The 17,072-nt window shown below is 42.0% G+C and overlaps 2 protein-coding genes across 2 annotated transcripts; one reads left to right on the forward strand and one right to left on the reverse strand.

Annotated features, from left to right (window-relative positions):
• The first annotated feature begins 917 nt into the window (after positions 1-917).
• trmt2a (tRNA methyltransferase 2 homolog A) lies at positions 918-7,277 on the forward strand. Its single transcript, XM_069178033.1, has 12 exons — positions 918-991; positions 1,639-2,277; positions 2,466-2,574; positions 2,980-3,161; positions 3,328-3,442; positions 3,553-3,668; positions 3,786-3,897; positions 4,264-4,386; positions 4,877-4,952; positions 5,620-5,736; positions 5,813-5,909; positions 6,027-7,277. The coding sequence occupies exons 2-12, from the start codon at positions 1,646-1,648 to the stop codon at positions 6,166-6,168; spliced, it is 1,821 nt and encodes a 606-aa protein (XP_069034134.1). The 5' UTR covers positions 918-991; positions 1,639-1,645; the 3' UTR covers positions 6,169-7,277.
• On the reverse strand, positions 6,531-16,985 carry dgcr8 (DGCR8 microprocessor complex subunit). The gene is made up of 14 exons (XM_069178032.1): positions 16,876-16,985; positions 15,563-16,521; positions 14,245-14,407; positions 13,008-13,150; positions 12,066-12,405; positions 11,764-11,961; positions 11,536-11,637; positions 11,208-11,306; positions 10,765-10,847; positions 10,535-10,635; positions 10,129-10,235; positions 9,813-9,940; positions 8,972-9,085; positions 6,531-8,549 (listed from the first exon to the last, which is right to left on the reverse strand). Exons 2-14 carry the CDS (start codon positions 16,247-16,249, stop codon positions 8,466-8,468), a joined length of 2,349 nt encoding a protein of 782 aa, XP_069034133.1. The 5' UTR covers positions 16,250-16,521; positions 16,876-16,985; the 3' UTR covers positions 6,531-8,465.
• Between the last annotated feature and the right edge of the window lie 87 nt (positions 16,986-17,072).

Genomic DNA, 17,072 nt, shown 5'->3' on the forward strand with positions numbered 1-17,072 from the left:
ATAGAAAAGCAATAAAATAGCAGTAAATAGCAGTAAAAAAATATAAATATAAATATAAAATATAAAATGCACAGTGTATACAGTACATTATATATCTATATATATTATATACAAACAAACCAAGAACCCAGTCAACATATATATATATATATATATATATACAGTACAGTATATATCTATATATATTATATACAAAATTGTATCAGCTCCACGAAATAGTGGTGTTTTGTTTTTTTCTCCTCTAAATTTTTCACATGGTTTAATTTCAATAAATGAGCCAAAGTCACTAAAAAAAATAAAATAGAAAGTATACAGATCCATTACAGATGTCTTATTTCCTCTCTTAGTAACCATCCAACGACCCTTCAGATTTATCTGCTGTCCCTGAATATAAAACTAAATATGAAGTAGTTTAAACTAGCTCCATCTGGAACAGCTACAACAGTAAATTGCTGCTTACACTGATGCTTCAGTATCAATAATTTAATGATGTCATATAGACCCAACCGGGACTTTAATAATTTAACTATTTTGGTGCTAATACTTTTTCCACATATACACGAGTTGTTGTTTTTTTTTAAATTTTATCATGCAGGACTTTTACTGGTTTGTGATTGCTGTAGCACTTTAGTAAAGGATTTAAATTACTTCTTCCACCACTCTTATCCCACTTTCATTTCCTGCATAATTCAGGCTACATTGCACAGTGCTGGGAGAAGTGTTCACATACTTTACTCATATAAAAGTATCATTACAACAATGTAAAAAAAACAACAACTTTATTTCAACTAAAAGTCCTGCATGAAACATCACACACAGGGATTTTTTTTTTTTCTCAAAAATAAAAACAAAAATAAAATGTTGACGACGCTCGAGCCCTGAAACGACGCTACCACTTTAAGAAAGTTCAAAGTTCGTCCCGCACGTGGTTAAATCAACATGGAGACGTCCTGTTAGTGAAGTGGAGCTGAAAGTAAATCCAAGAAACCAGGTATAAAAAAAAAAATAAAAAAAAAAAATAAAATCGGATTTAATCGTCATTTACAGTCATGATATCGGTGACTGCTGCTGTTGTTTAGCGCGAAAGAAAACTGTAACGTGTCAGATTACCAAAAAAAAAATACGAACACGTTTCATTTTAACAACAAATGACGCAACTTCTGTAAATCTCACTGCAGCGTTTCGCCTGGTTTCACCAGACGCGTGTTTAAAACTGAGGCTGGGAGCACCAGTGTGAAGAGACGGGCTTTCATTTCAGCCTTCAGCTCACATTTCATGCCTCTGTTATGCAACGCGAGGGATCAAAAAGTCTCTCGGTGTGGCATTAAACCCAACACCCAAGTCCTTAAAAGCAATTCATAATGTTATTTTATTATGTAAACGTTTCGGTTAATGTTTCTTTTCTTTTTTTTTTTCCATTATCCGTGACTTGTTATGTAACAGTTGATTTGTCTGCTAAACCAATGGACTCATGCTGTCCTCCTATTACGGTGTTTAAATGTAAAAACGTTGTTTAAAAAGTCAAACAACAAAAACTAATGTCTGATAAAATGCTGTTTAAGTCTTTTTTTTTTTTTTATCCACATGTTTTATCTCTGTATCAGTCTGCTAACTGGGCTGTTTGATTTGACCCTGCAGCAGAGTGATGGCAGATGTTAGTGGCAGCCCAGCGGCCATTGATCCACCCTCCAAGGAGGAGAAGCCCGACGACCTCCCCCAAGACTCCAAAAGCGATGCCGTCAAGTCTGACGTTCAGGCCGAAGGGGAGAGCGAGGCAGCCTCCGACCCCGGCATGTACCGCTACATCAAAGAGGACCTCTTCACCTCCGAGATCTACAAAGTGGAGATCAGGAATCTGCCCAAGTTCGTCGGCTTCAACGACCTGAAGAAGTTCCTGGCCAAACACAGCCTCAACCCGCACAAAATCAAGCTGCTCGGCAGGCAGACGTTCGCGTTCGTCACCTTCAAGAACGAGGAGGAGCGCGACAAGGCCATGAAGGTGGTGCACGGCGTGCAGTGGAAGGGCCAGGTGCTGAGCGTCAGGCTGGCCAAGCCCAAAGTGGATCCCATCCTGAGGAAGAGGAAGCAGCAGCAGGAGGAGGGAGAGGGCGCCGGAGGGCAGCCGCCGTCCAAGCGGTCGGAGGGCGATGAGGAGGAGGAGGAGCCGCTCGGCGTCCAGATAGCCAACGTGGTGACTCCCCTGTGGAACGTGCCTTACGAGGAGCAGCTGAAGAGGAAGGAGCAGGAGGTGGTGGCGGTTCTGCAGAGGCTGGCCAAGTAGGTGGTGTCGTCGCAGGTCTGGTGCATGCATCGTTACAGCGGGGATACCGGCTTTTAATTAGTATCTCTTCATGAAAGACGATATCATACTTAAAAAAAAAAACGTATGGAAGCTGCCGTCAGACGTTATTTTGTTTGCACACTCAAAAACATTCATCGGTTTTGACCGCAGTGTTTCTTTACAGAGAGATCGGCAGCACCAACAAAGCCATGCTGCCGTGGCTGTTTGCGCAGAAGGGGAAATACAACAACATGTGTTGTCCTCTGGAGGCAATTCGACCGTCTCCTGCGCAGGTATATTTCAATGAATCATTCGTTTGATTACTTCGTTTGTCCACAAAAGGGAATTGTTTGTGCAGCTAGAAAAACAAGAAGAAGAAAAAAAACAATTCAGAGTTCCTGAGAGTTCACGGTAAGAATTGAATTTTTTTTTTAGGACTATTTTTTGCATGAACTTTCAACACTTAAGTGTCTCCGGCTCTCAGCTCTTTCTCTGACTGCAGCTTTGATTCTGCGTCAGGACGGCACAGCTGTCCCCGCGGTCGCGCTTTGGTCGTTACGATTACTGCCGAGATCAACTAAATCGAATAGAAAACGGAGCACGCACAGTTAAACAATGTCGTGATCGAATGCTTCGCGACATCGCGGTTGTTTTATCCCGTTTAAATGCTTTTGACCCCGTTTTGTGGATCACGGCAGACGGAGTACAGAAACAAGTGCGAGTTCCTGATCTCGAAGGGGGCGGACGGCGAGGATAAGACCATCGGGTTCCGCCTGGGGAAATACAAAGGCGGCTCCTGCGCTGTGGTGGGGCCGGCGGACACGTGCCACGTCTCGGCCGAGGCCAAGAGGGTGGTCGGCGAGTTTCAGAAGTTCATCAGGTATCACGACGAGGTCACGACAATCCACGACGTGTGGGGAGAACGGCTACTGTCTCGTACAGCATTTCCTCAGGGGGGGGGGGGGGGGTCATAAAGATGTGAAAAATGAACACTTTTCTTTTCCCCTCCTCTATTTCAGTTGATCTCGGTTTTATTTCGCCAACAGGACGACGCCGTACTCCGTGTACAGTCCTGAGACGTACGAAGGACACTGGAAGCAGCTGACCGTACGCACTACGAGGACCAAGCAAGCCATGGCGATGGTGTTCTTCAACCCACAGGTGATGAAACGTCGTCGGGTCAAACGATATCTGCCACAACAGCGTCCTATATTAGATTTCTCCCTTTTCACATCTGTTTTTTTTGTCTTGTTTTGTTCAATCACTCTTAGAAACTTGAAGAGGAGGAACTCGGCGCTTTAAAGAGCTCTATGAAGGAGTACTTCACCGAAGGAGAGGGGAAAGACAGCGGCATCATCTCTCTGTACTTTGTTAGAGAGGGTCAAAGGTGAAATTAAACACGACGCTCCACGCGTCGCAGTCGCTCAGCATTTGAACGACTGAAGGTCGTCAGAATAACCTCGACCGTTCAGCCAAACTCGTTTCCTTTTTGTTGGTTGTGAAGGACGTCTCCCAACATAGAGGACTTGCCCTGCGAGCTGGTGGCCGGAGAGAGCTGCATCCACGAGGAACTGCTGGGTCTAAAATTCCGGATATCTCCTCATTCCTTCTTCCAGGTGAGGAAGAGGAAGAGCTCGATTTACCCGAAAGGATTTCCACACACACAGCAGCAGCAGCAGCGACTGCTGGTTAACATGCAGCCTTAACGGGCCTTGTCTCAGTCACTACTTCATACTCGTCCCGTCGGAAGCAAAAAATATGCAAATAAGAACAGTTTTAATGGGAATTTGGCTTTATTAAAAAAAACAATTCATGCGACAGGAGGAGACAAGGAACCACATTTTAAAGGCATGACGCAAAATGCAAACACTGTACAACACATCCCGCCCAGACAAAAACCGTCCATCTTCCGGCGTAGACGTTGGCGTCTTGCCTCCCTAAGCGGCAAAAGTGCGAACGGTGTGACGTGTGTTTCCTGCCAGGTGAATACAGGAGCTGCCGAGGTGCTGTACTCTGCTGTGGGGGAATGGGCCCAGCTGGACCAGGACAGCACCGTGCTGGACGTGTGCTGCGGGACCGGAACCATCGGCATCTCTCTGGCTCAGGTGACGTTTGTTGTTTGTATCAACCACCTGTAAATATGTTGTGACGATCAGAGCAGTCTTTATTCACGTAGAATCTGCCCAAGAGAGTAAACGCTTTGTTCTGGACGATCTGAGGAGTTACTATTAGATAGAAGTTTGCACATGTGAAGGGTTTTTCTGTCCTCCATCGACAACGTAATGCTAATATGACAAACAGTATGTTATGCACGTTTTAAAGTTGGATTATTTGTCTCTTTTGGCCACTTGAGGGCAGAAGAGCTCTGACACGTTATCATCTTTTTATAAGTTTGCTGTAGCGAACATATCAGCAGCTTCCGACATGTTTTTTCCTGCAGTGTTGGTCTCGGCAGTTAGCGTCTAGCAGTTAATGGCAAAGTGAAATAAAACTATAACATGTTGCTCACCTGCATTCTCCTAAATATGAGAAGTTCTGGCAGGTTTTTTGATTGTAACTGTACATGTATATTTTTTTTTTAAATTCTGTCTCCAGAGGGTAAAGAAGGTGATCGGGATCGAGCTGTGCCACGAAGCAGTGGAGGACGCCAAAGTCAACGCACAGCTCAACGGTGGGGCTTCAGATCGTATCACACGGCTGCTGACGATTCAGAGTCTGAAGTTGTATTCTTTTATGTGGAATACTAAAATAGGAAACAACACAGTAAAGTACATTTACTCGAGTCCTGTGTTTAAGTACAATTTTGAGGTACTTTAATTTAGTATTTCCATTTGATGCAATGTTATACTTCCACTACATTTATTTGAAGTTTTAGTTACTTATCAGATGAAGATTTGACAAGCTTTTAAAATACAACACCATGTTCACGGTTAAAGTGGAAATCAGGGTGTAGTTGGGGGTCCCCTTTCAGATGCCTATACGTTGTTAACCCTCTAAAATTTCTCACATTTTCATTTTTAATACATATTCAAATGATTTAACATCCCAATAAAAATCTTAAGATCAGAGAAAACGTCCAAAAACTTAACAGATTTGATGACCACTCAGATTTATCTGCCGTCTCTGTACATAAAGTAGTTTAAATTAGCTCCACCTGCAGCTACAACAGTAACATGCTGCTAACACACTGATGCTTCACTATTAATAATCTAATGTCATTCAGAAGGAAAAAAAAACAGGACCTCTTTTAACACTTAACTACCAAAAAATGTGCTGCATGTTTTTTTTTTTCTCCCCCCTTTTGGTTCCTTAACATTTTTTTTCTTCGTATGCACAAGGTCTGAGTAACGTTGAGTTTCACTGTGGAAAAGCTGAGGACGTGTTCCCCAACGTCCTCAACGCTCTCGTGTCGCCCAACGTCACCGCCATAGTGGATCCACCGAGGGCCGGCCTACGTGAGTACGCAACGACCAGAGCGTAAAATCCTTTCGAGATCGGTGACACTGAGAGACCTGTCTTTTGATTGAACAGACTCCAAGGTGATACTCGCCATCAGGAGAGCACAGCATCTGAAGAGGCTGGTTTACGTGGCCTGTAACGCCAAGGCAGCCATGACCAACTTCATCGAGTGAGTAATAAATGTTTTATTTGGATGTTTTTAGCCGACGTTACAAAACGGAAAAATATTGGCTTTTTTTTTGTTTTTTTGATTTAGTATGGTGAAAAGTTTTTTTTCTGTCTCCAGTCTGTGCAGAGCTCCATCCAACAGAGTGCACGGAGCCCCGTTCCGCCCGGTGCGAGCCATGGCCGTGGACCTGTTCCCCCAGACCATGCACATGGAGATAATTCTGCTGCTGGAGAGAGTGGACTATGACTCCCAGCAGTAAGAGACGGGTTCTCACCTTTCCGTAACACGCAGTCCTCCCGAGGAGCCATGGGGGAAAAAAAAAAAAATCTATGTTGTTGTTCTTTCCTGTCATTTAAGGTAGTTATTACAAGGCTTTAAAAGATCAGTTGATAGAAACAGTTGTTTCATCATCATATTTCAAAATGTATTTGATCTAACTTTGCAGAACCTTTTTTCACTTCTAATCCGAGTAGCTTTTAATTTAAAAATTCCAACTGTTATGAAGAATAATATTGCAAAAGTGGTCAAATAGCATTACATATTAAAATGCCAGCTCGGTTTAACGTGTCTGCTTCTATCCATGTTTGATCTACTGCTAAATAAAACAAAGCCCTTCTAGTCATTAGTCAAGACATTTTATTTTGCATAACAAATATCACTGAAGTCATGGTGAGCTCCATCAGGTTGCGATACATACTTCATTTTCTAGGCAGCAACATCTTCAAACGATTCATTGGTACAACTCAACAGCAACACGTAAAAGCGGTTATTATTGTTGTTTTTTTTCCTCTTCTCACACGGACACACACTTGGCAAGACAAACACACACGTACAGAGGTGGGAGGAGGAAGAGGGGGGGGCACATTCTTAAAGCGATCTGCACTATCTCGAGCTTCGGTTGAACTGTGACGTGTCCTCGTGTGTGTGTGTGTTCTGTAGAAAAAAAGCACAGGCCAAATACTTAATAGAGAATGCACAGCAGTTTCTATTTTGTTCCAGCAAGTGATGCGTCTATGTATTTTTCCCTTGTTACTGGCTCTACTGTACAGTTCGCAGCAACATTAAAGTATTCTATAAAATGCATAAGACTGTATGTAAGCTTTGGTATACAGTTTTCATCAGCTTGTGTTGGACTAAACGACTCGAGCGCATTTTATTTTTTTGTTCATATCCAACAAAATGTTTTTTTTTTTTGAGAAATATATTCTACTTGTGGTCAGAAGGTGTCACGTTGATGGTACACAAAATACACAATCCGTTAAGACGAGTCTTAAAAATCTGCACATGCTGTAGGCGTAGCTCCCCTACGTTATGATGTCTTCGTTAAAAATACTATTTGCCTGAACAATAAATGCTTTATCAAGTAAATGGGGCTTGGTCTTTCCACTTCCTGCTGAAGGGTGCTTTAGGTCCAATGCACTGTGTATATACTCTGAGCCCTTCATGAAATGGAGGAACTAAGGCAACATGATTTTTTTTTTTTTTTTAAAGGGCACCAAAAATAAAAATAAACAAGCATTTCTAGGTGGTTGGTGTGTATGGCATTAGTATACTAATAAAAAACAAAACAAGTGAGATCTAATAGCATAAAAGAAAAAAAAGCATTCACCTACGTATTACAGTGCTCTATGGCCCTGTGCTCGGGTTTACTGCAGTATCGGCATGGAGAGCAGGACGTCCGTTTCTTGTTTTACCAAAGCAAATGAAAAAGGCAACGAGACTTACTCGATACCAAAAAAAAAAAAAAAAAAAAATTACAAAAAAAAGTCACCCCAAAAGCAGTTTTTCTTGTACCAACAAGTCAGTCGAGAGAGAGAAAAAAAAGAATCTTGACAGGACACGTGTGCATAACAATAGTTCTGAATAGTGATCACTTCACAACGCATGTTCTTATCGTGCAAACCAAGACAGCAACTGTCCATTCTGAAGGATGAACAAAACGGCATAATAATTGTATTCGTTACCCAAAATATCCATAACACCTACCACTTAAAAAGTACCCAATAAACAAGGAACTTTGTTTCCCAATTAAAAGAATATGGTATAAATACAAGTAAGTAGTAGTCCCTTTCAAATACTGTAAGCACAAACAAAATGTAACGGGTGCTGGTACTGTTAAGATTGCAACTGCTAAAAAAACAAAACAACAAAACAAAAAACAAACTTCAAAACAAAACCAATGTATGCAGTGGTGTTTGCGGTTTAAAGAGGCATGCATTTTTTTTTTTTTTTTGTATTCTGATGTGGTTCTTATGTTCACTTCTCTGCACCGTAGGGGTGGGGGTGGAGGGGGGGGGAGTTTATTTTCCTAGTGCCATAGCGAGAGGTAGACGATGTTTGCTCTACGGTCTGTTCGTGCATTCAGTCCTACCTTTTTACATCTACCAGCTGAACCAAGAAAACGTAGGTGAAGGAGGCAAAAGCAGTTCTAACGACCTGGTCCGAGTTGTTACTCTATTGCCGTATGATCTCGTATGATGCATAATTAAGTGATGGATGGTGGTGTCTGACAGTGACTGGGTTTCAGTGCTGTGGTTCGTCAGTGATTCGGAGACTTTAAACGTCGACAGTGCAGAGCGGTTCGCTCCCCGGCTGAGCAGACTCCATTATGGTCATCTTGGGTTTCTTCCTTGTTTCCTCCTGGTGTAGAAATACAATGAAATAACCACAACGTGTGCAGCGTGTTAAGAAAGGAAAAACTCTATTCGGAAATACAGTGGTGTGAAAAATGAACTGCAACAGGAACAGTCTCTGAACTTTTTGATTGGACCTCATACGGTGAGTCAGCATTTTAACACATTTCCGGCATGGGTTGAGTCAAAAGTAGGGCAGGCTCATCAATAACATAATTAGCAACACAGGTTGGTTTCCTACTTTTATAATTCAAAAAGTCTGCTGTAGAAAGTCAGGAAGCTGTTACTTTAATCTTATTCATGTTTGAAAGCAATTACAAATGACAGAAAGTATAAACTGGATAAATGTTAAGCTCTCGTTAGAAGTAAAAGTCCATTAAATCTCACTAACTTTTCTGCACTCTATAAAATAAAAGAAGCGATTATTACCCTCTGTGTGGCCAGTTTCTTCATTTCTTCTTGCAGTTTGTTCAAGATGTGAAGGTTTGGCTTGTTCTTTTTGGCATACTGCTGGAGCTCGATCACACTCTTGTCTGAGCTCTCCTGAAAAAGATCAGTTTGTTCAGTACTCATACAATACTGGATCTAAAATACTTTCAAAAATAAATAAATCAGATTTGCAAAAGTCTTCGGAAGAAGGAAAGCCACTGAAAACTTTTAGATCTCAAGAATACAAATAATGGATTTTGGTGAGTGACACTGATGTAAACATACCAGTGTTACATCTAAATGGTATTTTCACATCTAACTTGTTTGTTCTGGACCTTCCAACTTTTCAGTTGGGTCCAAACCAAAAATAGCAGGCGTGAAAGGTGTCTCAAACTACGGTCCGGTCCAAAGAACCAAGCTTTGGTGGTCTGGTTCGTTTGCAGTGTGAAAAAACTTTTTTGATGGTTAAGACCATTTTACAGGAAGTTGAGAAAAGCTATTGTCAAACATTGGAAAAAGAATAGGAAGAGAATTAAAAGTGAGCCACGTGAAATCAAATGTATACAAAGTTTTTTTTAACCTTGGTTCGGACTATTAGGATCGAAAACGCACTTAAAATGCCTTTTGTGGAAGCTGTGACTACAATAAAAGAGGCTGAAAACACCAGACCAAGTGTTGGGGAAAAAGCATTTTGTGAGCTGGAAAGCAAATTTCTACAATTATCAAAACTAGAATTAAGCTCTTAAGATATTTTTTTTCCCCTCACTTCAATTTTCTTAAGAAAACCAAAGCTTTCCACGAGCGCAGAAGCTTTCCAGCAGGTGCTGCTGAGGACATTTACCTTCTTGACCATCTTATTGCTCTCTCTGCCGTACATGCGCAGCAGAGAGCCCCAGTTCTTGACGTGGGGGTGAAGCATCTGCAAAATCTTCTGCGATGCTAGCTGTTTGCCAACCCTCTTGTTCTTGCCTGGAGACAAAGATGACAAACGGCCAAAACCTGTCACTGTAAGCCACATGTATCTTAGTTTGTAAAAAATTTTTTTTTTAAAAATACCCCTCTTCATAAACATTAAAAAAAAAAAAATACCCGAAATATGCATTTTACTCAAAATACTGTAATATGCAAGCATGTAAGTGTTTACATTGTCTACTTACACCAGCCACGCACAGTATGTTTCCCACATGTCATCACATATTCACTCTTCTGGTTTTTCCCCGGGATCACCTCAAACTTAATGCTGGTGTCCCCCATTCCGTGGTTTCTGCGACGAAGAACAAACAGTTGGTTTCACACAAACATCTGAAAGCTGACACACTTCCCGGTCGTCCTGGGCAACAATGAGAGAACGGCTGACTTAAGTGGCAGCAAGAGCAGCTTGGAATTGAGGACGGGCTCCATCATGTCACTTCATTGTAATTTAATATGCACACAGTTGTCACACTTGTTGTCGTACAGATGGACATATTGATAATTAAAAAAAACAAAAACAACCTTGACGGTAAACTACAACGATACAAACAAATCTACACAAATGATGAATCACATCAACTCGTCTCTCACCTTTTAAGGCACTCATGAAGAATCTGATATGGCGAAAGTAGTCCTGCTTTGTTGGTCAGCTCATACACTCTTGAGTCTTCTATACTGATATGATTAAAATACTGTGGGACAGAGGACATTATTTAACACAACAGTGAGAACACTCAAACATGTTTTTCTTACATTGACTCCTGCCTTCAGTATTTGGGATTCATACTTAAATTTTATCTCACTCTACTGCACTTCAGTACCTCCAGTTCGTCGCCCTCTACAGGTTTCTCCTCCGAGGTCTGCTTCACAAAGTCAGGGATGAGGATTTCCAGTGTGGCTCGAGCTGCAAGAGGACAAAACTATTACAGCAGGTGAATGTACCATTGCAAACATTTACCATACTGCATGGTGTGATCTGTAATCTACTGCAGGGAGATGCTGCAAAGATAAAAAAAAAAAAAAAAAAAAAAAAAAAAAAAGCCATCAAGTTGATTTGATTGCTTTAAGATTTAAGACCGTGATATTCAGACCAAAATACACCCAAATTATGAGGATTTCAAAATTCCTTCAGAAGACTTCCAAAGCAATCCTTTGTTTATTTTTAATCCACTGACAGAAGCACTCTGGGCTCATACAGTGTATATTCAGCTGTCACATACACCAAACTATCACAATGCTAAGTACTACAAATAAAACAAATTACCAGCTTTATTCTTGGCAAGTTTTTTACTGCTTGCAGTTCCTGTGCCGTACGTTACTCCGTCTATAATGACCGACGCGCCAAAGGGTTCACTTGGGTTCTCTGTGGGAAACAGAAATTCACGTTCAATCAACCAGAACCTTTAATTCATCAGGTGTAACAGCAACTAGGGATGGAGGGATAACGGCATAGTGAACACTAGATTTAAACATCACAGTATGTAGCAGAGACATCATGCAAACCCACAGGTTTTTACCCTAAATAACACTTTATTCATGATATGGCAAAAGTGAAAAGAATAACACATGACTTGAAATGTTTTGAAACTTACCACATTCAAAAAAGTTGTAAACAGGTCGAACTTTGAGGACACGTTGCATATATTCATGCAAGATGCAAACTTCAGACTTTCCGTTAGGATTGATCACAAATTCTGTTGAAATAGAAATATTTAATAACATCGACAAACCAACACTTTTAAAAGAACAAGTTTAGCTATGATAGTGCAGACATATGAATTGTATGAAACTCGCACAGTCCGAGTCTCTGTAACCGTTACCTTTCTTGGTGGGAGCATCTTGGACTGACAGCGTGATGAGTTTCTGGTTGGCAGGCAGGATGGGTCTCTCCGACTCTGCCTGCTTCCTCTTCATGTCTCTGTTGAACTGCCTTCGCTCGGCCCAGGTGCGGAACTTCTTGACAGTGACTTGTTCAAAGTCAAAGCATTTCTCCAGGTACACGCGGAAATCTTCAAGTTCTGCAAGGAAGTTTCATAAAGTAAGGGAATGTGTTTTATGGCAGCAAAAAAACCCCGAAAAAACCCCCCACAACAATAACCTTTCAAAAAATAAAAACCCGTACCTATGGACTCATCCTTGCACACCTCCACTTTGGCCTTGACCTGTCCTAAGGCTCCTTGAGCGAACTCCCAGTGCTGAGGCTCTTTAGTCGGCAGGCTGTTGACAACGGCAGTCTCTCCGTCCGGGACACCGTCAGTGAGGCTGGGCGTGGGGACGGCGTCCTGATCCTCAGCTGCAGCGTCCGACGTGCTCGCTTTCTCGTCACCGTTGGCCTCCTCAACAGGCTTGACGGGAGACTGCACTGCGATAGGCGTCACTTCCCCGTTCAGCTCCTTTTCCTCCTGATCCTTCATTTTCTTGTAGTGTAGGCAAGGGATGCTGCTGGTCGGTGGGTCATGTTTCTGTGTGGAAGAAGACAACCAAGAATTGTAACAAAACATGTCAACACACAGCTGACTTCATCCTGACTTTCAATGTCAAGTTTTTCCAGTTGATGTTTTTTTTTGTTCAGTTGTAAAATGTTTCTAACTTTTGCCACTACATTTTTTTTAAATTTTTATTATTATAAATGTGCTGGCAAATCAAACCTTTGTTTTTACAAGAAGCCTTTTGATAGATTTGGCAGGGTTGTCTTTCCCACACAAGAGTTAACCCCTTTAAATCATTATAAATCACCTGATTCAGGACACACATGTCCGATGTAATTCCACATTATCTTCATCAAAAAAAAATCATTTAAAAGTGCTTTTTTTTTGGGTTTTTTTTATTAAAGTGGATGACTTCTGTATAAATAAGTAATAAACAGATGCTGAACACTGAGCAGCACCAACGACTGTCGTCCACCTAAACCAGACAACATCTGTGACGAACTACACTGTTTACAGATCCGACACAGACGGACAGCAAACTAATAACGTGATCAAAAGAGCTGCACAAAGTTTTACTTACTGTTCCATATGTGCATGATAAGATATGTAGACGTGAAAATTGTGCTCCATCTTACCCTAATACTGCCAGTACCGAGGAAGTAGGGTCTGGACCAGGTCACCACTCTGGTCTCTCTGTGCAGGTAGACTGGAATGCCTGAGTTGTGGAATGTCATGATCCATCCGTCGGGCAGAGGCTCAGTGGGTGGACGCCCCCGACCTGCCACATAGGAAAGAAAATGTACACATAAATACAGTACTTTATGTGGTGAATCTTACGTGATGCTCCTAGATGTGTGCTTAGTCAAGAGGGAGGCTAACAGTTTGAATTTAGAGTATAGTTTGGCAATGAAACTCCGGGCAGGTGATATTAGGACCAAATAAGGAAGTGAAGTTACTCGGTATCAAGTTTTTTTTTCACCTAACTGTTTGATGTAAACATTAGAGCTGGGTTTCTGGAGGGCTTTGGTGCTGTAGGAGCAGTGGGCGGTTATTTTACTAAAATCTTTGCATGTTCACATAATTTTGGACTTTTATAATTACACTGTTTATCTAGATCACCAAACATTGGTAGGCATCGGTAACAGCTCACAATGAAGCTACAGTGGCTTAGGTGCTGTTAGAAACACGTGGGTGTTGCATCTAAGTGTTACAATGGGAAACAACACTGGTGACCTAGTTTAGAGGGTACAGACTTCACACCTACTTCTGCATCTTAGAGTTTAAGTAACAAACCTTAAACGATGATTTGATTAATGATCTGGAGAGTTTTGATCTCACCACAGTGAAGAAGTGGGGACACTTTTAAGACTCAAATGATTACTGCTTACACATTTTGAATTTATGGTAATGTAAATTTCCCCACTGCGGGACTAATAAAGGATTATCTCATCTTATTTTAAACCAGTCTTTGTTCAGCGGGTCCTTGCGTGTACTGTTTTACATGTGAAAGACGGCCGTCTGCATGTGCTTTTCAATTGTCATACTATTTTAGAGGACTGAAAACAGAACCGAGGGCTACTTGGTTGTACTGATCTTTCTGCTTCTGCCAACCAATTTCTCCTGAATTGCAATCTACACAAGTTACCCATAAAATTGTATAACACACACACACACACACACACACACACAGTAATATCTCATAATTTGTGTCAGTTCATTTGAAAAATACACTGAACAGATGAAACAAATATGGAACACATAGAGCATCAGGTAAACTATCATATGGCATTGTGGCCCGTAGTGCTGAAACCACACTCAACTGTCCATTCAGTGACAGCACCAAACCCTGAAACGGACAGATCAACCACTCACTCTTCAGGACAGTCTTAATTTTGGTCATCATGGGCTGAACACCTCCTTCACCATCTGAGTGATGATCACTCTCCCCACCAAATTTGTCCTCTGCCGTGCGCATCTTCTTCGGGACTGGCATGCCCTCCTCCAGCAGGGCGTCAACATCGTTGTCGAACTCCTCCTGGAAGAGTCAGTGGTTAACGCCGACAGACAACGATGGGTGACCACTTTAAGGGGGTTTTGAATGCTTTGCCTGAGAAGAAACTTGGAACTGATGAGAATCCATAAACTGAATGATTGGTGGAAGCATAAAAAGCCTTAAAAATGAAAAAGTAGTTCCACTTTGGGGCATAAAATTGAACTACAAATTCAAGACACATTTTGTGCAGACTTGACCCCCTCCATTATTATTACAACTGATGACACGTGGGGTCAAAAGGAAATTCAACATTTAATAGGAGAAATCAAAAATGGCACTGACCTCTTGCAGCTTTCGCACTTCTCATTTTGAGTAATAAAAAACAAATAAAGAAAATCAACACATTCATTTAAATGTATGTTGCCTAAAGGTAAATATTTGATTGTGACTTAACCAGGCTTGGTGATTGAGCCAGAAAAGGTCTCCAGTGATGCAATGTCAAATCAGTAAGTTTTCTAGTCTTTTGATTTGCTTTTTGTGGCTCAATGAATCAGTCAAAGTTTTATTTACTCATTACTACGCACTTCTACATTGTTTTTCTCCTTCAATTCATTGCTTGCTTGTTTACACCATTTTTAGCATAGCAAATAGCATCAAAACAAATGCACAACTCACCCCGTTTTTAATGCAAATGTTGCAACTGTCAGTCGCTCTACTATTGGCATCAAGGACGTCCACAAAACATTGTTTTGTACGCAACATTTGAAACTATTTGGAAGTCCACGGCCACCACCTGCCTTAATCTGGGCTTCAGTTAGGCTGCTTTTCCACCAACAACTGCACTTTGTTAACAAAAATGTCCAAACCAAAATGGGTTTTTGTTTCAGGTATTAGTGATAGCAGATGATGCAGTAAACTTAAGTACTACATTTTGAGTTATCAGTAAGATTATAACATAGGAGAAACCTACAATGTGAGTGTCATGAGAGCTAAAATCATTTTCTCTTCAATCTAAAGCAAAATTTGAGGTGTCAGGGGAAGCTGTGCTATGACAAAGTGCCAATAATTCCCACTTTTGTATGGGCGGTACTGCGTGGGCTGCATTAAGCCTACATTATGTCCGTTTGACAATAAGGAAGGACTTGGGTGTGCATCTGATACAGAGAATGGATACTGAAGACATAAAAGCAGACGTACCTCATAGGAGTAACCCGCAGTCTCGTCATCTGCTTGCTCCTGCTGAACTATGACCTCAGACTTAAAGCCGCCATGCTCGCCATCATCATGATCCAGGAAGTTCTCGTAGAAGTCATCCAACTCATCCAGGACAGCGAACTCTACCTTGTTTTCCTGGTCTGCCTCATTCTCATCTGACCTTCTGCCTGCAGCGTTTCCTGCACCAGAACCACCTTCAGCTGCCTCTCGCTCACTAGTCGGGTCATGCAACTCACCATTGACGCCGTCTAAGCCGTCATCACTCCCTGCCTCCTGCCCTTCGCGCGAATACGAAACCTTCCTGTCTTTGCTGTTGCTGCTTTCAGTGAAGCTTACGCGTATCTTAACATCTCTGAGCAGTTTGAGGTCGGGCAGAAACTTTGTGACCGGGGGAGCGTGGCGGGCTGTTCTGGGGCACGGTGGGTTGGGATTGGCCTCATCTGCGAGGTCGCTACAGAAAGTTATTGAGCCCTTGCTGAGGGCCTGCTGTGTGTCGGCTTCCCCGTCCCCTGGGGTGTATGTGTATCCATCACCACCAGAGCTAACGTCCATTACCTCTGCGTCACTGGACGTTTGCAGGGGAGGTGGTGGAGGTGCTCTGCCCTCGTCTTGGCCAAAATCATCAGGTGGCTCCAAGGGGAGAGGGGGTAGAACATCATCTATCTCCATTTCCTCTAAATTACGAACTTATATAGACTTGATAATTGATTTAAATCTGACTTGTCGAGAGACTCTCTTCTTATCTAAACCCAGAATACATGCAGAAGCACATCCCTGTATAGACCACGTACCAGAGGTGAATATGCTAAGCTGACTACATTGTTCTTTTCATTAATGTAGACAGCTTTCAGAATCACTGTCTCAATTATTGGAAATCACAATGCATTCAGCTTAATATGGGATCTAGGCACTGATCATCCTCCACTGCGATCTTCTGGGAGCTAGAAAAAAAAGGGACCGGTGAGAATAATGTCAGATAATACAACTTGACGACCAATCGAGCTGATGACACGATATTTAACGCGTAATTAGCTACTATAATGTGACTGCGAGGAATTAACGGGTCCTTTGGTTTGTGGGCATGATTAACGTTTATCAAAGTCTTAAAAAAAAAACCAAAAGCATGGTAAAATAAAATGGGGAACGACCCCCATTTAGCGCATCTGTTCAGCTGCACACAGGGCCCCAGACAACGCTAGTATCAATGCTAATGTGCTAACATGCCACCATCCGCGTCCGAAGTAAAGGCCAACTGGCCACGAAACAATCAGTTACTGGATTACGGAAGTACTCACAGATAATTACGACGCAGGTGTCTCCTCTTGGGCGCCTAGCTACCTTTCTAAAACTATTTTATTCTCGACGCGCCGCCACACGGTCTCATACGCATCCCCGCCATCTTGAAGAAAAGCACAGCGGCGAAACTGCTTGAGCCCCGCCCTCCAGTACCGGCTTTTTGATGATTGATTGGTTGGCGAGCCAATCACTAACA

Source organism: Embiotoca jacksoni, unplaced genomic scaffold (assembly GCF_022577435.1).
Source record: "Embiotoca jacksoni isolate LCO1_2020_lvr unplaced genomic scaffold, fEmbJac1.0.p SCAF_8, whole genome shotgun sequence".
Taxonomy (NCBI): Eukaryota; Metazoa; Chordata; class Actinopteri; family Embiotocidae; genus Embiotoca; species Embiotoca jacksoni.

Coding starts and splice junctions, on each gene's coding strand:
- trmt2a (XM_069178033.1), top strand. CDS start 1,646: ATGGCAGATGTTAGTGGCAGCCCAGCGGCCATTGATCCACCCTCCAAG. Junction 3,162..3,327: donor GAGTTTCAGAAGTTCATCAG/GTATCACGACGA, acceptor TTTCGCCAACAG/GACGACGCCGTACTCCGTGT. Junction 4,387..4,876: donor TCGGCATCTCTCTGGCTCAG/GTGACGTTTGTT, acceptor TTCTGTCTCCAG/AGGGTAAAGAAGGTGATCGG.
- dgcr8 (XM_069178032.1), bottom strand. CDS start 16,249: ATGGAGATAGATGATGTTCTACCCCCTCTCCCCTTGGAGCCACCTGAT. Junction 11,962..12,065: donor GTGCAAGGATGAGTCCATAG/GTACGGGTTTTT, acceptor ACTTCCTTGCAG/AACTTGAAGATTTCCGCGTG. Junction 8,550..8,971: donor AGAAACTGGCCACACAGAGG/GTAATAATCGCT, acceptor TTTCTACACCAG/GAGGAAACAAGGAAGAAACC.